The sequence below is a fragment of the Nelumbo lutea genome, chromosome 5 (assembly GCF_056320005.1).
Source record: "Nelumbo lutea isolate HS-2025 chromosome 5, American lotus-T2T, whole genome shotgun sequence".
Lineage (NCBI taxonomy): Eukaryota > Viridiplantae > Streptophyta > Magnoliopsida > Proteales > Nelumbonaceae > Nelumbo > Nelumbo lutea.
In genome coordinates, this window is record NC_142688.1 from 22,079,872 (window position 1) to 22,103,713 (window position 23,842).

The window sequence follows — 23,842 nt, forward strand, 5'->3', positions numbered from 1 at the left end:
CCCAATTTAATGAATTCCTCTCTCACCAACGTGAAATTTTGTTGCTGGATAAGTGTCTTGTGGAAAAGCTGAATGTTTAAGGGTCTTTCTGGTTTATAATCAGAGTTGGAATTGGAATTAAAATCGAAATCATTCAGAATCAAACTTGGATTGATCTATTCTAATAATCTATTTGAAACAGGAATGAAAATGAAAATTAGAATAAATAAGAATAAGATTTTATTCCCAAAGGAAAGAAAGGAAATGACTATACCTTCAAATGAGATGGGGGAATACCATTCTATCAGAAATGAAATGGAATTCCGATCCTATCCAACCAAACAATTGGAATCAAAATAACTCGTTCGAATTCTGATTCCAAATCCCAACTTCTGTAAATCAAACGGGGCATAAGATTCGACAACTACCCAACCCAGGCCCGCCCAAATTTAATCGGGCCCATTGTCGTCAATTCGGTAATACGTGGGCCTCACACATCAGGCTGAGGGGTGAGGTGGTGTGACATGGTTGGTTCAGTAGTCAGTATCCTCCTCTCCGTTCCCAGAGAATTGAAAGTCTGAAGTTGAATCTATGTATGGATATGGACAGGACACGAAAGGAAATTTATTGGGCTGAGTGGCGGGCTTGGCTCGTTAGTTATTCTTGATTTCCACACACTTTTTTATTCCCAGAAGAAAGCTCTTTCCTTGTTGGCGTTGTGTTTGTTGGACTGGACCACGTCCACCGTCTGCAATACCAACACCTCGCGACATTTATCAATTATTTAATTAATAATTATGTAACTAGAGAAATGTTCAATAACATAAAAAATAATTATGTAAATATGCAAATAATAAATAATAAATTAATTATTTTATACTATTTAATTAAATGATAATTGATAAATAATTTATTGAAAGTCAAATAAGCTTTCTCATATGTATATATATGATTAAGGCAAAGTTTGGGAATACTTATTTGAAAAATAAATGTTTAAAAATAAGTGATTATTCTAATAAACAATTATTTTGAATAGGGATAGTATAGGCATTTTCTAAATGACATGGTGGCCAAGACAGGCCAAAATGAAAATAAGCATTTAAAAATAAATCTAAAATTTGAACTTATTTTTAAGTGTTTATTTTAATAAGTACTTATTGATGTGGTCAGAGCTTAAAATAAATATTTATTTTTAAGCAGTTCTAAACTTGGCGTAAATTAATTGTAATTTCAGAGGCATTTTAAATGTCACTTAAATGCAAATGACTTTAGTAGCTTGAATGATAGACCAATTACCACATGTCACCTAATTAAAAGCTTCGTTTATTCATGCCTAAAGAACCTAACAGAAGAAATTATCAAAATAAAAAGAAAAACGAATCTAACAGAAGAAGAAGATTAGTTCAAAACACTTTTTCTTCTCTCTCTCTCTTAGCTTGGATCCGAACGAAGTAAACGGGGCACAGGAGCTTCAGCTGACTAGTCGGATTTGCTTATTAGACTTCTTCCAGGCTTTGACTTGTAAATAGCACAAACCATCGCCGCAGAGCGAAGTTTCCAAGAGTTGCATAGAGTACTCGTCGTTGTATGGATGCCGTGCTGCTGGCGGGCAAAGAAAGCTTGCTTCACTGCTCTTCTTTTGATCTTGATCAAATCAAACTGGGGACTGCCGGACTGACCGTCGACTTAGCGAGTGCGTTTGGATGACATCAGGAAGCACCCATTTGATGCCGTAACTATCCAAACGCATTTCCACTTTTAACGCCATCTGCTTGACACGTGGCTCAGTGGTTATCCCGCATTAACAGTCAAAGCTCTCTCTGCTTTATCCCAACTCCCAACTATGACCAAGTTTCGGTGTCACCGCACAACAGTTGCTCTTCAGTTTCAGTTTCCCGCTCTCTCTTTCTCTCTCCGCCTCCGATCATAAACTGAAAAGGGAATACCTTCGTTTGAAACTGGAATAAGTTTTACGTTAGCAGCTGCAGAAATCCTTCAGCTCCAGACGGCTTTTTAGGGTTTGAATTGTTCTTTCACATCAATGGTGCGGTGTCGTATCCAACGTCGGGAAGAAGGAAAACCGGATAGTTAGGGTTTTACGTTTGGTACTCTATATTATATAGAGTAATTTGCAGGTTTAATGTCGGAAATCAATCGAAACGGTGGTGATTTGTCCGCGGATATTGGAATTCCATCCGGACTGAACCGTATTAAGACTCGGCGACTACCTTCCAAGGATCGATTCAGTCCTAAACCTGATGACCTGCCTTCGGCCAGTGGTTCCCAGACGGTGGCTTTGATTTCTTGCAGTGGAGTTCCTAGGCCTCCGCTCAAGCACAAGTCCGTAGACGAAGGAAATGGAAGGGTCGGCAGCCGTAAAGAAGGTTTCAGTCTTAGTCTTTCTCCAAAATCGCATTTACTGTTGAAATTGTTTAAGACGTTAGAGTTTCAAGGAAATCTCTGTTTCTGTTATATGTTAATGCTGCAATGCTGCGAATGTCTGAGCTATGGATTTCTCTTGGTATTTGAATTTCTTCTGTAAAGATGAATGTTCAATACTATATTCATTAGAAAGACAGAAAATTGTTGATACAACAAGAAAATAACAGTGCACTAAAATCAAATTTGCGAATATGCATCCATGTGACAGAAGCCGCCCTGTTTCCGTATTGGATATTTGAGCTGCATGGCTATACGGTAAATATTAGATACAGTTGGAGTATCTGTCATCATTTTTCTTTATCTTTTTGTTATAGTAGAAGAATCTGTCTTCTGCAATCATCTTGTGGTTTTGTATATCATCAAATTTGCCTTTCTGGTACTTCACGTGGTTGCAGTTTTAAAAGTTGAAAGACCGATCCAATTCAACTTGATTTTTGAACTGAGCCTCCGGGTTTTCCTCTGGTTTTTTGGAAACTCAAAAGAGAAAGAATAAAAAAATATTGACAGCAATTAAGAGTCTAATAGTCCAATCCTTGGATTTGTTTTTTAATAGAAATATGAAGGTTGAAGGATCTATAGAAGCTGCTTGACCACTTTGGAAGGATTCAACTTTCATGGTTAATAAATACATTTGGAATCACTGTACAGTACAGATATTTTCGTTAAAATTCCTATGAGCATCCAAATTCTTGGGACGTTCTAGGGGACTGGAAGAGTATGTAAGAGGAGTGGAGAAAATTAAGAAAGGTTTGGTCATTTGCTGAAGTTATTCTGAGGAAAAAGAAATGAAAACCCTGACATCTGACTGGGGATTGTGCTTTAAGACTGACATAGTTAGTACTTCATATTGTGGCAAGTTTTTGTGAAGGCCTTTAATGAACTCAGATGCGAAATTTTTAGCTGAGATTTGGCTTCCTATCCTTTTTTTTTTCTTGAATACAATGAAGTATGAATTTACATTGCTATAAGAAGAAAATGTATAACGTAACTATACTCTGTACAATAAGAGACTGTACAAGATGACTGACAGTATAACATGATGTACTCAATACATCAGTAACTACCAAAAAGACAACCATGATAGATAAAAAAAAGCTATGCAGCACTCTACTAACTTTTGGATGCTTATGATCGAGGTACATAGTCCAAAGTGATGTAAAAGGAGACTTCTTTAATATGGAGAACTTTTTTTCCTAATCCTCTTGTATATAATGAAATATGGTTAACCATCCAGAATAAGAAAAAGAATGTACAAAAAGGGAAAACTGATCCAATGTTTCATTTTGTAATTTTCCAGGGTTTCGTAAGGGAAAGAAGATTGCTCGATGGTTTAGTTCATATCTCAGCAAGGGTTCTAATAAAGCATTTAATGATTTTCCTCCCAACAGTGAGGTGAAGTCTAGTTTAGCAGACAAGTAGATGCTAGTGACCTGTAATTAACCCTATATGTATAGAAGTTCCTATACTTCTATCATTTCAAAGCATTAATCATGAACTCTTCCATTTTCTCAGGCTTCCAATTCAGAAGTTAAGTTGCTTGATAAGGATGTTTCAATACGAACTAAACATTGTATAGATACAAAAGATTTGAATGTAAAGCAATCATCACCGAAAAGTAAGCACACAAGAAAATTGCCAAAAGGTTTAAAAAGTTTTTCACATGAACTGGGACCAAAAGGAGGCATTCGACCTGCCCATCCTCGAGCCCACAGCTATAATGACTTGAAGGTATCAGTTGGCTGTTTTGGAATTGTTTTCTTCATACATGTGATGAAAATTCATTCTTCTTGGCACATTTCAATTGGTGAATCATTAAAGGCAGAATTATTGTTATGTTTGGCTTGAATTGATATTCAGGAACTTCTGGGATCATTGAATTCAAGGTTTGATGCTACTAAAGAACTGGTGGATGCAGAGCTGGATAACTTTGCAAAGGATATTGTTGACCTTCTCAAGAATGAGAACTCTTCATCTACAAAAGACCATAAAGTGATTGAGGGTCTTCTGATTCTTGCTCAGCAATGCACAGAGATCACTTCCTGTGAGTTCCGTGCAAAGTGTGAAGCAATTGTACATGATCTTGCTGAGAAGCGGCGGCAGTGTGAGGCAGGATTACTGAAACAGCTGTTCACACGCATGCTTTTCATTTTAACACGTTGCACTAGGCTGTTACAGTTTCAGAAAGATACTGAGCCAATCAATGAAGACTCTCTTCATAAATTTAAGCAATGCTTAGAAAGTATCCCTGCCATAGAAATGCGCTGGGCACCAAGGCCAGAAAGTGCTGATTTTAGTTTAGATGATGACTTGAATCAGAAGGATAACAACAAACAAAATTTTCTGGGTCAGAATAAGGTCCTTTCACTCTCAGAGAGAACACGGTGCAATTCAGAAGAAGAAACAGATGAGAGTGACACAACTTACAAGAAGGATCCGTCTACTTTTGTACAGAAGTCATCATCTCAAAATTCCCAGAATGATACCCATTCAAGTGAAAGTGGCATCTCAGAATCTGATCCTAGCCATAATGCTCCTACAAGGAGTCTGTTTCCCTCATATCAGGAGGATACCATGCAAGATTTCCACAAGTCTGATGGTAGCTTATGTGAAAAAATGATGCATAGGTCCACTTCTTGTTCGCCTCATGAGCAACACCAAAATTTTGATGAATCCGATTTAGTTATCTGCCGGATATGTGAGGAAGTTGTTCCAACTTCTCATTTGGAGGCTCATTCCTATATATGTGCTTATGCAGATAAGTGTGATTTGAAGTGTTTGGATGTAGATGAACGACTCTCCAAACTTGCAGAGATACTGGAACAAATTGTTGAGTCCTGTGGCATGAATTCTCATACATCTTATGGCAGCCCTGATGTTTCAAGAATACAGGGTATGAACTCTACCGTTGGATCAGAAGTTCAGTCACCAAAGGTAATTGAATGGCACAATAAAGGAGTAGAGGGAATGTTCGAAGATCTTCACGAGATGGACACAGCTTGTATAGATGAGTCTTACCCTGCAAGTTGCACTAATTTGAAGAGTCATTTGGCTATGAAGCTTGGCCACTATGGCGCACCATCTTCTGCTGGGAGCATGACATCAGTATCTTCTACAAATACCCCAAGAGCAAGCCATTTTGACTTATTCTGGTTAGAGCACAACAACCCCTCTGAACCAGAAGATGTGCACCAGGTTAGTTATCTAATGAAAGTTATGCTCTTTACAATGGTTATCTTTAATTTGCGTTGGTTACATTTATCCACAATGCACCATGTAACCATTTCTGGATTTGTAAATTTGCTCTTAAGGATCACTAGCATCTAGAAATTAAAATTAGAAGACCTTTGACTTGAAACACTACTTAGGCACTTAATTGTTTCATCAAAAGCTGGAAATTTGTGGCACCTTACACTACAACGCCTAGGTAGTGTTGTAGTGTTAAGTTTGCCATATTAAATTAGGAGAGGACAATGAACTACAGGTGAGAATTTGCACAAGGCCTAGGTGGTCCATGGATAGATTGTGTCATTTATTATGAAGCAGAACACGTATTTAATTCCAGAAATTATCCTTATGCTCAATCAGATTTCTACATTATTTCTATCTTGTTATGTGTCTGGATGGCATATACCAGTCATAGTATTGAACACATAAAAAACTGTAATATTAAAATTTAATATATATATTATATATATATATATATATATATATATTTATGAATCTATTGTTACATATTTTTTGTTTTAGACTCATACATTTGGCTGGATTTATTCCACAGCATTACTTGATAGGTTCAATTTCTTAAAAGATACAGGCTACTTTTTACAAATTCATTCTATTTAATTGGCCTATTAGCTCGTGCTTATTACTATCATATGTCTGCATACACACATACATAAATGTATGTTCATATGCATTAATATACATATTTATGCATATATGTATATAGGAGTCTTGGGTGTGCTTATGAAACATCTGGAAGGAAGAATACAAGGGAATGTCTACATTTCATTAGGGGCATCATTTATTTGGCTGGTGGTTATAGGTAGGGGTTCAACTTGGATGGGCTTGGGTCGAGTTGAGCATTTGTTAAAATTTGAATGAACCCACTCTAAGGGCCTGGGCCCAGATCTGGTGCTGCGTAAATTCTTCAAGGTAGGTACCTGAGTTGCACCCCTAACTATGGGGAAGATCCTATGGTGGATCAGCTAGAGGCATAATTTCAGACTGGCAAGTCACTGTGTTATGTAGGGTAAGAGAGGAAGGTTGGACTTGTTTATTTGCTGCTAGGCATAAATGGGTATTTGGGATTTCTTTCTAATTATCTTCAGAATAAATTGACATCTTTTCACATCTCCTATTCAGATGATCCAATGATGGCTGGATGTGAACTTTGAAGAGAAAGGTCTGAGCTCATGGAGAATTACCCCCTTGCTTTTCTAGGGTTTATGGAAGGAAAAGAACAGGAGGATTTATGAAGCTAGGACCAACTTATAGGGTACAAGAACATTGGCTCTTACACTATGGAGTGGTTGTTGATATTGGAAAAGTTGAAGGGATGAACATCAATTGACAATGATACGAGATTGCAAGACATTGATTTTCTTTCTTTGACTTGAATGGGGAGGCATGCATTTTCTGTATCTGTTGTATAATATACCTTTTAGGATCCATTTTCTCTTTAGATAGATCTTTCAGGGGACTTTTTTAAGGGCCGTAAGGTCTTTTATAAATAAAGTTACTTGTTACGTATGCAATTTGCAGAAAACATTCCTTCTTTCAAAGCTAGAGCCTTTGTCTAGAGGGGAGAGGATGCTGGAAAGGTTAGGAATCAGGTTTCACATGGCCAAACCAGGTTTGGTGGCTGGCTGAATTTTAAAAAATTTTCTAACCCAACCCGGGAACTAATTTCTAGGTGGTTTTGAAATCTGAAATTTCGATATTGATTTTGCACTGAACTGGATTGGATTTGAAACCCAAATTAAAATTAATCATATCTGATATGGAGACCACAGTGTGCAGCTCTCAGAGTGATAGTTCACACTCAATATCAGTCCCAAAATTGGCCTCCAATTGAAGATGGTGCAGTGTGCACACGAAGCTGATTCAGCAACACCATTTCAGCAAAACCAGTCCCAACTTGCTTGGGTTGGTGCGGGTATATGAACCTGATATCCTTTGATGTTTTTCTTGCAAAAACACAATAGAGAACTGATGGACATCAGTCCCTATCACAATTGGCCTCCAGTTGAAGATGGTGCGGTGTGCACGCGAAGCTGATTCAGCAACACCATTTCAGCAAAACCAGTCCCAACTTGCTTGGGTTGGTGTGGGTATGTGAACCTGATATCCTTTGATGTTTTTCTTGCAAAAACACAATAGAGAACTGATGGACATCAGTCTCTATCACAATTGGGTTGAATTAGGGTTTCTAGGAGGCAAGGGAGAAGAGAAGAGAGCAAGAGATTGGAGGGAACTAGTGAATTTTCCCCTCCCCTCTTAGTCCCTTATATAGAGCACTCTCCTAATCTAATTAGGAGCTCATCCAAATCAAATTTGGATCAAGACTTTATCTTTGATGATAATCATTATCTTTTTAAGAGAATGGGTGCTTCATATCTAGATTCATGCCCGTTTCTTAATTAATCATCTTAGTAATGGGCCTTAGGCCCATTTTCTTTAATGGTTCATGTCCCAAGGTGTTGCATGGCCACTTTGGACCTAAATATTGTATGGCATGGAACCTACAAAGGTCTCATTACAAGTCTATAAGGGTTCGACCCCACCTCTGGAAGAGGTTAGGCCGAATTCACTACTCAGAGGCAGTGAACCCTTGACCCAATCAGCTTGGGCTTAGTTTGGGCCCAACATTTACACATAAGTGATCCTTGGATTCAGCCACCCTATGAAGACCCAAGGATAATGGACTTATGTAAGATAAAACCTATAGGGTAATCATTCCTGTAATGATCTCTTACACCTAATCTCTCGGCCCATAATCATCAAAGCACTGCTCGTAGGTAAGGACATTTTCTTTGACTGCAAAATGCAGTGTCACACTCTCTGCTCAGATGGATCTCGAGATTAAAGCCTTCTGCAGACATTTTTCATAAAATATAACATATGAATGTATTTTGCAAATCAGATTTGAAATATAGTTGAAATCCATTGCCGGCAATTTAGGTTTCCATCAGAGAGAGTGTAAGCCCGATATTCACTTTGTCTAACAAAGGGGGCGATCCTACCACTATGATCACCCACTCAGGTAATTTCCCAAACTGCCCCAACATGCTCAGGTACTTGACCCTTGATGGATCTCATTGGTTGGCATATCAAAGACACTTCAATCCAAAACCTAATGCAATATCATAATCAAGTTTGGGGTTAAGTGCAATTTTCCAATTTTGCCCATTTATCTCCAAGGTCTAGGGCATAACGGGAAATTGGTTTTGGTTTAGTGTTTCTTTTAAACACCCACTGGCTATGCTTGGGGTCTAACCCTAGCATCTAAGATAAGCTGCTCCACCAGTTTGGCAACACACCAGTGTCAACCTTGTCAGGATAAACTCCTCAAGTCTATCCAATGGCTGAGAATATTCTAAACTAACACTAGTCTCATAAGCGTCTAGTTTAAGGAGTAATTCACATAAACACACTAATAAGAACATAAAACAGTGATGTATTTTATTCATTTATTGATAAATGTTTGTGTACATCAATCTAATTGGAACTAAGGGCATACACCATCTAATAGAGGATATAGAACATGGTTGCACCTTAAAATGATCCATCACCATTTCTAGGAACCATACCAAAAGCAACACCATCTCTATTTCTATACCCCCATCAATGTTAATTTTGATCTAGTCCTGATTCTATTCACCATCACACCTCAAGCTTAGAGATTCTTTTTTAGAAATAATCCTCATCCCTTGAAGTGACCTATAGGCCTTATTTGCAGCAAGAGAATGGTTAGGTATAATATCATGAAAAACCATCTCATTTCTCATTTTCCAAATAGACCAAGTTGTTTCACCAAAGTGACCAAGAGCATCCATTTTAAACTTCTTGCTACTATACCCTTGTCAAGCCATCTCTTGAACCATGACTTGAAAAAAATTTCACTATCACCATCTAGCCTAAGTCCCAGGGGGTTCCAACCCAGGTATACCTTGCATGTTCTCAAAAGCCTAGAGCATAGTAATTGTTTCTTGTCCTGTATGATACAAGGTACAGAAACGAGGAAGGAAAAGTCTTGGCCCTTTACTCGGGCCCAATTGGGGTGGAAGATTCATTAAGGGCAGAAGTAATGGCTTTGCTTCAAGGTTTGAAACTGGTGAAACAATGGGGAATGAAGCAATTAGAAGTGGAAGTAGACTCCAAGCTGGTAATAGGGTGGATGCAAGCTGGAAACCTGGGAGTGTGGTCTCTTAGACAGCCTCTAAGAGAGATTATTAGCTTAGCAAGGGAGATTGGGGTGCATTTTAAATGGGTAAGAAGGTCAGCAAATGGAATGACTGACACTTTAGCTAAGCAAGGAGTTACTAGGGAGGCTTTGTTTTGGGCCTGTTTGTAAGTTTTTGTTTTTCCATCCATTTTGTGGTTGGTAAGCCTGTAATCTTTTCAGTTCTCTAATGAAAGTTAGTGTTTCCTATAAAAAAAAAAAATCTCCTTTTGAGCAGTTTGGTTAGTATCCTACCACCTACCTGGCTAACCCCAAGACAGTTACCCTAAACATTTTGACAACATGGTAGGCAGATTTTACTGTGAATACACCTCTTGGACTAGGAGCCCATATCTTCCCACTGATAGGAGGCAAGCCTTATTTTGACAATTTCATCTCTAACAACCGGAAGGAAGAGCTAACTCAAGACATCATATTTCCATGGTTTCTTTCCACTATCAATTAATTCCATTACAAAAGAGGGTTCCCTTGGGACTGGATAGGCCCCATGATACAGTAACCACCCAAAGATGGGATCCAGGGATCATCCCAAATTTTTATATTTTCACCTTTGTTAACCAGCTAGCACACTCCTTTCATTATAATCTTTTCCCCTGCTAGAAGACTTTTCCACCCCCAAGAGCCATTTCTTGGGAAATTTTCGTCCAAGTAGTCCTTATGTGGTAAGTACTTAGCTTTTACTTGCATAACCCACATATTTCCTGATTAAAAACACTATCTTCAGGCATCTTTGCAAGGAGGGATAAGTTAAGGGAGTGGTTAGGGATTCTGGAGGTAATATAATGCTGAGTTATTCTGGTCCAGCTGGGTATGGAAATTCTTTAAGAGCTGGATTATTGACCTTACTTCAAGGACTAAAACTGATCTTGCAACAATATTTGACAGTTGTAGAAGTAGAGGGGGACTGTGAAACAATGATTCAGTGAATAAATTCTGAAGTTTTGGTCCTGTGAAAGGAAAAAATTCAAATGGCTGGCCAAGGACATTGAGATAAAGTACAGCTGGGTGAAGAGATCTGCCGACTCATTTGCAGATGGGCTAGCCAAGCAAGGGGTGCTTAGGGATTCTTTGTTCTGGGCTCATTTGTAGTTCTGTTTTACTGTTTTTATTTTGGAGCCCCAGCCTCTTTGGGGTGGGGGGAGTTACGATAGTTTATCTCCCCTGTTGTACTTAATTTCTTTAATGTTTAATGAAGGTTTCTTGTTATTGATAAAAAAAACAAGATTTGATCCTGTGGCAGTTCAGGTAGGTGCCTCTTTGAATGCCTCATTCAATTGGGTCCCAAGGAGTGGCAATGCACTTCCTGATTTATTGGCAAGAAGTGGAGTAGGTAGATATAGTTTGGACTGGGGATGCCCATGGCCGGCTTATAATTTGTAAGTTTTTTTTTTTTTTTCTTTCTGTTGTTTCTTGGGTTGTGTTTGTGCTTGGGCTTATGGGATGAATCAGTTTGTATTATGCTCATTGCCTTGAGCCTTTCTTTTTGTAACTCCTGTATCTGCTTCTTAATGAAATTTCATGTTGCTTATCAGAAAAAAAAGAAGAAGAAAAGAAAATAAACAACTTATTTTTTCTGATGACCCCCTTCCTGATCCAATTTATTTTCTTGATTTTATCTTTTTAGCCCCACCGGAATTTCCTATGTAATTTTCCCATTTCATGATAGATGTTTTTTAGAAGAAGAAAAAATGACATTGAAAAGATAGCTAAACATAGCTAAAGATAGCGGTAACTTCTGCCAGCTTGTAGTTTTGTTTACTACACTTTCAAAAAAATAGCTAAACATTTGTGATTATGATTTTCCAAAACTAGCAGGAAGGCCCAAATAAGATCTTAGGCTACCTGCTCTGTGAATTTTTATGTACCTTGTGCAACAACTTTTTAAAATTGATAATAGGTATTGTTACTGAAGAAAATCTCAGTTTTTTTTGGTAATTTGCCTGTTGTCTCAAGGCCCTCTCGTAGAGGCTCGTTGCATTAAAATCTCCTTTGATTCCTTGAGATTTGCAATAGTAATGATATATCTTTCATCCTAGCTCTCTTACTGTACTATGCAAGTGTAATCATGAATTGAAACACCATATCTATTGGCGCAACAGTTGGGTTGCTCCATTGCGGTCTGGGTGACCAGGGTTCAAATCTTGGAATAGCTTCTCTGTGTGTGCAGGAGTAAGGTTGCCTACATCTGCTCCTCCCCAGACCCCGCATTGGCAGGGGCCTCGTGCACTGGGTTGCCCTTTTATAAATTTGAAACCAGTACTGCTGTTAGTGACAATGTGCAAAAATTCCATTTTCTTGAACATAACAAGTCTGAACTCTTTACCTGGTTATTTCAAAAACAATTTTAGAGAAAGGGAATATAGGAGAACGAGTCAGCCATACAATTCTGTCCAAATTGATCCCATACATAGTAGGGAGTATTTGATCAATTATACTCTTGTCATCATTTTATTTTTTATAATTTGGTTAATGAAATCAATGTTTTTTAACCAATGTTTTCTAGCGAATATCATTTGCCTCTAATGTCAACAAGATACGTTTATAATACTAAAACTCAATCTGTTCTTATGCTTGGAACTTTACTTCTGCAGATGACTGACCTTGCAGATATTGCCCACTGTGTGGCAAGTACAGATCTTGCAAAAGAAGGAGCCTCAGAGTATTTGCTTGCTTGCATGCATGATTTACAGGACATTTTACAGCATAACAAGATCAAGGCTCTGGTAATTGATACATTTGGAAGCCGAATAGAGAATCTTATGAGGTAATGCTTGATGTATGTTGGACCAAAATGGACTGTTTGTATAATAAAAAGTGCTCTTATCTGATAACTATCTTCTTTTTGTAAAATTCCCCAAAAATATTCTCAGGGAAAAGTATCTACTAGCTTGTGAACAAACAAATGACAAAAGTCCTAAGAGTGACAGCAAATATAAGGACAGCCCTGGGTTCCTGGTGGATAGTGCATCTCCGAGTAGTACAATGTCAACTCCTTTACATCCTACACATAAAGAGCGAACAAGCATAGATGACTTTGAAATCATTAAACCAATAAGCAGAGGTGCCTTTGGTAAAGTCTTTCTTGCACGGAAACGTACAACAGGAGATTTATTTGCAATAAAGGTGAATGTTCACTCATAAAAGCATTTCTGTAAGTTTGGTTTGTCAAAGTACAGTCTGTTGGCAATGAGTTGTTTGCTGCTTGGTTAGTAGAATTAGCTGTTAATTGTGGTTTTTGTGAGAAAGAGACAGTTGACAGTTGTGCTCATGTTATTAGCTATTTACTAGACAGGTGAATGAATGAATTATCTTCTTTCACAATTTAGATATTAATTTGATTTTTAATATCATTTCTCCGTAGGTGTATGATTCAAGAGGTACTTGTTCCAAAGATGCAACTTGGTCAAGTAAAGATTGTTGTTAAAAGCTTATACCACTTATCAAAAAAAAAAAAAAAGAAAAAGAAAGAAAGAAAAAGAAAAAAGGGTTGTTGTTAAGTGCTTTGTTCATCACTTCTCTTCAGGAGAAATCTTTCCCAACATTTTCCTCCTTTGTCAGTGGTCTCTACCTTATATTTAGGAGAAGAAATCTTTCCCGCCGTTTTCCTCTGTCAGTGATCTCTACCTTTTGTTTAGGAGAAGAAATCTTTCCCACCATTTTCTTCCTCTGTTAGTGGTCTATTTGGTTATGCATTGTAGATTTTCAGATCAGATTGCATATTTTCTTGTTTCTTTTGGAATATTATGCAATTCCTTTATTATTAAAATTTTTTCAAGCTTGGATATTGAGCTCCATAGGACAACGTTCATGTCTCATGGAACCTAATGGCTCTGGTACATGGGGGGGGGGGGGCATTGCAGAGTGGGATTACTGGATCAAAAATTATATTTCTTCATCAGAGCATATATTTGTAACTTGTAAGGATGTAAAATACAAATTCTAAAGTCTTTTAAAATGTCCTCTTGAGTCCTCAAACCCATTATCAGGCCCACTATACAAAATTTTTCAAGAATACCCTCAAATTAGTAATAAACATGCAAGAGTTCAGCCCTGAACACACCCACCCTCACAAAACTCAGACAATTAACCAACCTAGGAAATTTAGAACAGGGGATTTCCTTTGGAACTCAAAGATATTGGCTCCCTAATAGGGTAGAATAGTCTCGAAGGTCCATTGGATGTATCCTTGTCCATTGTCTATGCCATCAGAATCTGGGAGTGTTCAATCCAAATCTTCTAATAACCAATCAACGTGAGTAGTTTGAAATGATGAATTAATGATAGAAGCTAATCTCTCATGGAGACTCCAGATGCTGCTGCTCTTTAGTATGCTAAAATTACCAGTGGCTGATAATCATTTGATTGGGCATAAATTCTGATTCTGAAGAAATTTGACAATTCCTTTTTTCATATTCCCTAAGAAATTGGACTAAACCTTGTACATGAAATGAGAACTATTTGGTAATAAAATGCGACAAGATGAAAACTTTTATTTACCATATTTGCATTTTTCTTGCCCTATCTATATCTATACACACAGGCATACACACATTATGCATGCATGACTGTATATCCTCCCAATCTCATCTTTCTTACAAAAAGATCCAATATGTGATGATTGATCACTGATGAGTTCTTCTTGGAGATCTAATGAAATTGAATATCATCAGAAGAATCTCACTGCTTCCCAATTTTAACTTAATTTTCTATCATTGGTGTTACTTAACTATTTAATTTATTAATAAATTAAATTAGTATGTCATTTGCACACTTTTGACAGGGCAATTCCTTTTAAACTTTCAAAATTGAAAAAGCAACTATTTTTCTTGTTAATTCCCTTTCTCCTTTTCTCTTTTAGATATGTTTTATGCCAGTTGTATGCCATACATACATACATATAACTGTGATTCCAGTCATCCCATTTATGCGGTAATACAAATTTTCCCTATTTGCAGGTACTCAAGAAATTGGATATGATAAGGAAAAATGACATTGAACACATATTAGCGGAGCGTAACATATTGATCACTGTTCGAAATCCTTTTGTGGTAATATTTAATTATATAAATACACGCATGCATGCATACATGCATACATACATAAAGGATAATGAAGTATTTATTTATTTATTCTGCAGGTCCGATTCTTTTACTCATTCACCTGCAGAGATAACCTTTACCTGGTTATGGAATATCTGAATGGAGGTGATCTGTACTCCTTGCTTAGAAAAGTTGGCTGCTTGGAGGAGGACATTGCTCGAATTTATATTGCCGAACTGGTACTTTGAAAATTTATTGCATGGAAGTGTGTTAGTTATGCTCTTGGTTTTTGGTAATAATTCTCTTCTAGTTTGGTGTATCTTATGAAAGTTCTACTGTGATTTAGGTTCTGGCATTAGAATATCTCCATTCACTGGGAATCGTCCATCGTGATTTGAAGCCTGACAATATATTGATTGCGCATGATGGACACATCAAGGTTTGGTGTATAAACTTTTTTCTGAACTCTAATTTAATTTACTATAGTTAATGTGGTGTAATTTTACATGATACGATTAAACTGGCTTAGCATTATTTTGTTTTCCGTTTTATGCTGTACTATTATTTCTGCTGCTGACATTATCTCATGACATGTGCAAAACTAGTTCGATTAGCTGAGCCTTGTATATACTTATTCTTTTATCTGACTGTATATAGTTGGAATAAGGCTTTATTGAGTTGAGTTGAATTGAGTATTATCTTTTTTGATGCTTACATTTAAACTCTTAAGAAATCTTGCCTTTATCCTGCTCCATATGATGCAGATTGCAGCCCTGATTTCAGTTTAGTATGTTAGATTTTTATGTTATTGAAGCATTAACTCTTTCATTTATCACCAGCTTACAGACTTTGGACTATCTAAGATTGGCCTTATTAATAGCACAGTTGACCTATCTGGGTCTGGGGCAAATGAAACTACTCCAGTGGATGGTGACGACCTCCAAACCTGTTTTGAACACACTCAACATGCAGAGGAGAGAACTCAAGCATCAGCTGTTGGCACACCTGACTATTTGGCACCTGAAATCCTTCTTGGAACTGAGCATGGTTTGGACCAAAACCTGCATTTGGTACTTTTTGAAGTATACTTGATGGTTAAAGTTAACTCCTGGGTATTCCTGCAGGTTATGCTGCAGATTGGTGGTCAGTGGGAATTATCCTATTCGAGTTTATAACAGGAATTCCGCCTTTCACTGCTGAATGCCCTGAGGTAGCATACTGTCATTCACATGCTTAAGTGATTGCTACGGTTATATTTTGTAATTTCTAGTGCCTACAAGAGGATGCTATTTGTAAGTCATTCATATCATCATCATCATCATCATCATCTACTAAACCTTGTCCTAACCATATGGGGTTGGCTAGATGAATCCTGTTCTGCTATTCTGTTCTGTTTAGGTTCATATCCCTTGTTAAATTATGGGCATTTAAATACTTTCTTGTTACTTCCATCCAAGTCCTTTTCATTTGGCCCTAGCTCTTCTAGTCCCTTCAACTTTAACAGATCACTTTTTTTCTAACAGGTGCCATAGATGATCTTCTATGCACGTGACCAAACCATCTCAATCTACTCTCTCATTGCATCACCTATTGTAGCTATTCCTGGGTTCCTTCATATGACTTCATTTGTAACCATGTCCTTTCTAGTTTTACCACCCATCCATCTACGTTTTCACATTTCTGCCACACTCAATTTTGGTAAGTCATTCATAGGCTGTTGGATGATAAAAACAACGGTTACTTTTACTGTTCTTATTATCCAGTGCATTAGCAACACATTTTCATACAGAAGCATTGATAATAAGTTAACATTCTGTATGACATTCATCGGAAGCTATCATATAACAAACAAGAGCATCGGGACAAATAGTGGCAACATTTAAGGAGTGGATTATCTTATGTACATAATCCAATAGCAAGATTTTTTTTTTTGCTGTTAGATATGACTATGCAATCCATGCAAGTAGAGGATAACATCTTAACCTTATTCAGACCCATTCCTATTTGAAGTAATTTATCTGTATTAACAGACAAACATTGCTTTTAGGTGTTCATAATTTCCAGCATATGACTTTGTAGCTCAAACTTCCTATTTACTTAATTTCTAGTTTTTTTTTTATAATTAGTTTTCTAAAAAAATTCTAGTGGTTGTGAGATGTTTTTAGAATTAGTTTTCTACCTCATAACTTTGGCCATGGTTTCCTTTCCAAGATTGGTGTTATAAAATTATGGTTTTTCTGGAAGCTTTTTCAAAAGAAATTAGAATTTTGTGTCCCAGTGGGATTTCCTATGAGATAGTGGGATGGGTCTTACCATATTTATTTGTAAAGACTAAAGACTAAGGACAGGGTTTGCAGCCTGACACCAGGCATGGTATCCTCAAAATTTCCATTAAGACCTATACAGGATGTCTTGTTGTGCCTTCTAAATCATAGTGTCCTACTTAAGGGGAATTTCCTTGGTAAAAAAATTTGTCTGGAAGGCAGCAGCTACATATAACTCATGATTAGCTCTTTTAGAATCAGTAAGGTACTTTATTTTTTCTGCAAAGCTGCAGCTTATGAGATGCTGTTTCTTCACCAATAGTGTTGATTATGGCTTTCATTGGATCAGACCATTTTCTAGATTTGATCAAATTAGTTAGATATAGCTCTCAATACTTTGTTAATTGTATCCATTCTGATTTGGCTACACACAGACACGGGGAGGGAGGTATATGTATATTGCATATTATTCAAACATTTATCATCAGAATCATTGATAGAGAGAGGTATATGCATATTGCATATTATTCAAAAATTTATAAGCTAGGTTGTAAATTGGAAAAACTCCCAATCTCATATCTAGGGATGCCTCTGGTGGGAAACCCAAGAAGCCAAGTATTTTGGGACCCGGTAATTGAGAAGTGTGAAAAAAGACTGGCTACCTGGAAAAATGTTCTCTCTCAAAAGGGGGCAGGATTACTTTAATAAAAACATCTCTGGCTAATTTGCCAACTTACTTTCTTTCTGTTTTCCGAATCCCGATTAAAATAAAAAACAAGATAGAGAAACTCCAGCGAGATTTCTTATGGGATGGTGGAATTGAGAAGTCTTGCCACTTAGTAAGATGGAACCAGGTTTGTAAACCCAAGGAAAATGAAGGACTAGGAATTGGTCATATTAAAGAGAGGAATGAAGCCTTACTTGGGAAATGGATGTGGAGATTTCCTATTGAGTCGGGAACTGCCTGGACTTCCATTATCAGCAGAAAATATGGGAGAAGTTTGAATGGATGGGATAGCAAAGTCAACTTGAACTGAGTGACAGCAAACAACCCCTGGAAAGGTATTTCCACAACCTTTGATTTATTTGTTCCTTTTATCAGATATAAAGTGGGAAATGGAAATAGGATTCAATTTTTGACTGATCTATGGTGAGGAGATAGAACACTAGCTAGTGCTTTCCCTTGTATTTTCAACCTTTCTCAATCCCCCTTCTTCCTCCAGTTTTAACTGGAACCTAAACCTAAGAAGACCCCTGAGAGAAGTAGAAATAGCTAAGCTTGGAAACTTGTTTCATCACCTTAGAGAAGTCTATCTTTCAATAACTACTCCTGACCAAAGAGTTTGGTCCCTTAACCTTGTTGTAAAGTTCAACACAATTCCTTTTTGCAAGGCTCTAGTGTCAAATGATCATGACTTTAAATTTCCCTACAAGAATCTTTGGTGCTCCCAAGTCCCCTCAAAGGCTTCATGCTTTGTGTGGGAGGCTTGCCTAACAAAACAAACACTTGTGACATTTAACAGAAAAAATTCAATGGCAAGTGGTGCATTTCCCCGCATGCATGCCCTTTGTGCCTAAGTGATGGAGAATCATCAGAACACCTTCTTCTACACTGTACTGTAACCAGAAAGATTTGGCACCATTTCCTAAGAATGGTCGACATCAAGTGGGTGTTTCCTAAACAAGTAGTGGACGTAATATGGCAATGGAAAGGTACATGTCTAGGCACAAGAGGAAAGCTGTATTGGAGACTGGTAGTTCAAGCTATTATGTGGGGTGTTTGGGAAGAAAGAAACAATAGGGTGTTTGAGAATAAAGCCAGAACCGTAGAAGACATGATCTCCTCTATTACTATAAATTTTGGAGAATTCATTGGACTGTCTTTGAATGATCTCCAACAAAACCTAAAGGAAATCCTTTTGTCATCCCCAAGACAGGATGCTCCTATCCATTGCTATAAAAGGGAGGAAAGGATGATGAGATTATGTTTCGATGGAAGTGCTCAAGGTTCTTCAAGTATAGCAGAGGTTGGAGGTATAATTCAGGACAGGGATGGGGACATATGTCGGGCTTTTAGTGGCCCAATTGATTCTTATGACTCTACAAAGGAAGAAATAGTAGTAGCCCTCACAGGTCTTCATTGTGCCAAAATGCTTGGAATTTCTTCCCTAATTATTGAAGGTGATTCAGCCAATACAATAAGATGGCTAAAAGAAAAAGACAGTGGACCGTGGAATTTGGCTCATCTTTTGGCGGAAGCTAGAGATATTTTGAACTCAATGCAGGTTAAATTGAACTGGATTCCTAGGGAACTGAACACTATAGCAGGTTAAATTGAACTCAATGCAGGTTAAATAGTAGCTCTTCCTTTGTAATCCTTTTTTTTTTTCGTCTTTGGAGTACATCTTCTTATGTACCTCCCTTTTTTTAATATAATTGATAGAATTCGGGTCTGCCTTAGAGTTCGGCCTGACTGAGTTCAATTATGTAGAAGAAGAAAAGGTGATAGAGGGAGAGAGAGAAAGAGAGGAGAGAATTCTGGTTCAAACTGAAAGAGTCAACTTGACTTCTCCCAGTCGGCCAGTAAGTATTTATATTATTATTAAAACATAACTGAAAAGACCTATGTGCCCTTATTTAAGTTAAGAGCACTTGTTCCAACACAACATTACAGATCAACAACATTAATCAAGGTATAAAGACAGAAATACCCCTATGCTAACAGTCCCTCTCAAGCTGGTGAGTATGCATATACTCTCAGTTTGTTACATATGTAGTCCACTCTTCCCCAACTCAAGCCTTTTGTAAATAAGTCAGCCCACTGATTTCCTGTATTAACATGTGTAGTGTCTAGCTCTCCATTCAACACCTTCTCCCTCACAAAGCGACAGTCAACCTCAATGTGCTTGGTTCTTTCATGAAACACTGGATTAGATGAGATATGAATTGCAGCATGATTATCACAATAGAGCTTCATTGGAGTGTTAATGTTGTACCCTACTTCCTGTAGAAGGTTCCTTAGCCACACTAATTCACAAGTGGTGTCCGCCATAGCCCTATGTATTACTTTTGTACTGCTTCTTGCCACAATCGTCTGCTTCTTACTTTTCCATGTCACTAGGTTACCTCCCAGAAACGTGCAATAGCCTGTAGTAGACCGCCTATCAGACATAGAAATGGCCCAATCAGCATCAGAATACTCTTCTATTTCAAGTTTTCCCCCACTCTTGTATATCAGACCGCGACCCGGAGCCCCTTTTAAATATTTCACAATTCTCAGAACTGCATTCCAATGAGGAATCAGAGGTTTTTGCATGAACTGGCTTACCACACTAACTGCAAATGAGATGTCTGGTCTGGTAATGGTTAGGTAGTTCAGTTTGCCCACAAATCGTCGGTATCTGCCAGGGTCTTCAAACACTTAACCCATATCACTGCTTAGCTTGGTATTTGTGCCGTGGGTGTTTCAGTTGGTTTGGCACCCAACAGGCCTGTTTCTTTCAGCAAATCAAGCACATACTTCCTCTGGCACAGGTTAATCCCATACTTGGATCTCACTACCTCTATCCCCAAGAAGTATTTCAGTTTACCCAGATCCTTTGTCTGAAAGTGATCTTGTAGATAAGTCTTCAGCCTATCAATACCAATGTTATCATTCCCAGTAATAACAATATCATCTACATACACCACCAACAGTATTTTTCCTCCCGGAGAGTCATGACTAAATACAGAATGGTCAACTTTGCACTGTTTCATACCAAACTTCTTTACCACCTCACTGAACCTACCAAACTATGCTCGAGGAGACTATTTAAGCCCATATATAGCCTTCCTTAGTCTGCACACCTTACCATCCTCCCCCTGAGCAACAAACCCTGGGGGTTGCTCCATGTAGACCTCCTCGAGTAAGTCACCATGCAAAAAAGCATTCTTGATATCAAGCTGATATAGTGGCCACTCATACATTGCTGCAAGAGAGATCACAACACAAACTGACCCTATCTTAGCAACCGGTGAGAAGGTCTCTGTGTAGTCAATACCATAGGTTTGGGAGTACCCTTTTGCAACTAATCGCTCTTTCATGTATTCAACACTACCATCAGGCAAATACTTAACTGTATAAACCCATTTACAACCAACAACTTGCTTCCCAGGAGGAAGAGCAGTGAGGTCCCAAGTATGATTATGATGAAGAGCTGAGAGCTCTTCTTCCATGGCACAACACCACCCTAGAGAGGCAAGGGCTTCTTGGACATCTTTAGGAACAATAACAAGGTAACAAACTAGCGATGGGAAGCGGAAATGTGAGTAAGAGAAACATAATTAGAAATGGGATGAAGGATGCAAGTATGTTTACCTTTGCGCAAAGCAATGGGTAGATCAATCTCAGATGCTAAGTGCGGGTCTGGTGCCGGATCCATCGACGGAGATGTAGCCGGAGTAGTAGCTGGTGCACGTGGGCGATGTGTATACACATGACGGATAGGTGGGTGTTCAATAGGTGGTGGCACCGGAGGCAAGGATTTGGTCACGACTGGAACAAAGGAAGGAGGATCGACAACGGGAAGTGGAAGAGGAGGAGGTGATGAGGAGGAAGAAGCATCACCAGACCCCAAAAAGAACGGAGTAGACTCAAAGAAACTGACATCAGCACACACAAAGGACCGTCGAGAACCAGGATTGTAACACCTATACCCTTTCTAGGTCCGAGAATAGCCAAGGAAGATGCACTTGAACTTGTCGTTCCCGGGACCCAGATTATGGACGAAGCAGACACACCCAAAAACTCTCGGCGTAGGAGGGAACGGAGACAGTGGGAAACAAGACCTGAAACGAAGAATGACCATCAAGGATGAACGTGGGCATCCAATTAATAAAAAAACAAGAGGTAAGCACTGCATCACTCCAAAAAGGTTTGGGAACATGCATGTGATGCATTAGGGATCTTGCTGTTTCAAGGAGATGGCGATTCTTTCTCTCAGCCACCCCATTTTGTTGTGGGGTGTAGGTACACGAGGTCTGATGTATAATGTCGTGCTGGTCCAGGTATTCCTGAAATGATGAGGATAAATATTCACGGCCATTATCAAAACGAAAAACTTTGATGTGGGTACCAAATTGGTTACGAATTTCAACATAAAATTTTTGAAAAATGGTAAACAATTCACTTCTTTCTTTCATTAAATAGAGCCACGTCATCCTTGAAAAATCATCCACAAAAATGACAAAATATCTGTGTCCATTATATGACCACTTTATAAGGACCCCAAACATCTGAATGAACTAAAGAAAAATGACTCGACACACGGTTATCAGCCCTAGAACTAAAGGGAACACGATGGTGTTTCCCAAACTGACACGACTCACAATCCAAAACAGAAAGCTGACTCAAGGACGGAACCAAGGACTTCAAGGCTTTTAGCGACGGATGACCAAATCGGCAGTGCCACTAGAGAGGAGAAAGAGATGACTAGAGAGCTGTTGAAGTTCTACCACCACCACCGTCAAGATAATACAGTCCACCTGCTTCATGCCCTCCACCAATCTTCATCCCCGTCTTGAGATCCTGAAAAACACACATAGAAGGATAAAAGGTAATGGAGCAGTTAAGTGATTTGGTCAGCTTACTAACAGACATAAAGTTAAAAGGCAATTTAGGAACATACAAAACTGATGAGAGGGATACGGGATCTAGGTCAACATTACCAACACCACAAATTGAGGATGTGGAACCATTAACAAGGGTGACAGATTGTGATGTTGAGCAATGAGATAAGGAGGAAAACACACCTGGAGTTCCAGTCATGTGATCAGAGGCTCTAGAATCAATGATCCAGGGATTGGGTGTAGATGCCAGACAAGCCATACCTGAGTCAGCAAAAGTCGTCGTGTTCTACTGTGATTGGATAAACCTCTCATATTCATCACGGGGAACAGTCACCATCTCCTTCATGGGACCATCTGTGGATGTAGGAGGCATCTGTCAGATGAATGATTCTCCTGTCTAAAGCTGGAACTTGAGTCACCGGTCGCGCCATGATTGGCCCAGGTTGAGGGAGGACCATGTAGATCATAACAATAGTTGATGGTATGTCCATCCATACCACAATGAATGCACTTCCTCGGGCCTGAGCTACGTCTTCTACCACGGGCTCCCCCTGAATCTCTGCTCCCAGTACGACCACCACCACGATTATGAGTAGACCCACCATTGCCACTTCGGCCATATGCAGAACCACTACCACCACCACGGCCAGACTAAGCTCCCCGAGCTCCACCTCTAACACCACGGCCTCTCGATGCAGCAAAGGCAGATCTATCTGAGATATTAGAGTTCTCAGTAGATCCGATAGAAATCCTTCGGAGTCGAGCAAATACCTCTTCTAGGGACGGAAGAGCTGATCCCCCTAATATCCGAGCCCGTACTGGTTCATATTCAGACTTAGTCCCACCAAAAATCTAGTCACATCAAGCTTCTCTCTCTGTTGTTGCTGAATCTTGACATCAGAAGTGAGAGGATGATAGACATTAAACTCATTACGTATGTTCCTCATGTTGGCATAGTACTCCTCAAGACTCCGATTGCCCTGTTGTAGGTTAAAGTACTCTTGATAAAGCTGATAAACTCCGGTTGTATTGTCCTGCCCCGAATA

General features: G+C 38.6%; 1 protein-coding gene across 3 annotated transcripts in view; it reads left to right on the forward strand.

Moving 5' to 3' along the window:
• Window positions 1–1,406: 1,406 nt before the first annotated feature.
• The window catches only part of LOC148850936 (Protein kinase superfamily protein), a 38,644-nt gene continuing 16,208 nt past the window's right edge, over window positions 1,407–23,842 (forward strand). For 2 of the 3 annotated variants that reach the window (XR_016098587.1, XM_088942347.1), the window contains exons 1-11: window positions 1,541–2,363; window positions 3,719–3,813; window positions 3,934–4,149; window positions 4,279–5,613; window positions 12,478–12,650; window positions 12,757–13,009; window positions 14,842–14,934; window positions 15,024–15,164; window positions 15,272–15,364; window positions 15,765–15,972; window positions 16,050–16,135. Coding sequence is in view for 1 of the 3 variants with exons in the window: in XM_088942347.1 (XP_088798473.1) it covers window positions 2,120–2,363; window positions 3,719–3,813; window positions 3,934–4,149; window positions 4,279–5,613; window positions 12,478–12,650; window positions 12,757–13,009; window positions 14,842–14,934; window positions 15,024–15,164; window positions 15,272–15,364; window positions 15,765–15,972; window positions 16,050–16,135 (2,937 nt within the window). In the remaining 2 variants the exon portion in view is untranslated. Of the gene's footprint in view, window positions 2,364–3,718; window positions 3,814–3,933; window positions 4,150–4,278; window positions 5,614–12,477; window positions 12,651–12,756; window positions 13,010–14,841; window positions 14,935–15,023; window positions 15,165–15,271; window positions 15,365–15,764; window positions 15,973–16,049; window positions 16,136–23,842 lie in introns of all 3 variants that reach the window. The other variant, XR_016098588.1, reaches the window with a different exon arrangement.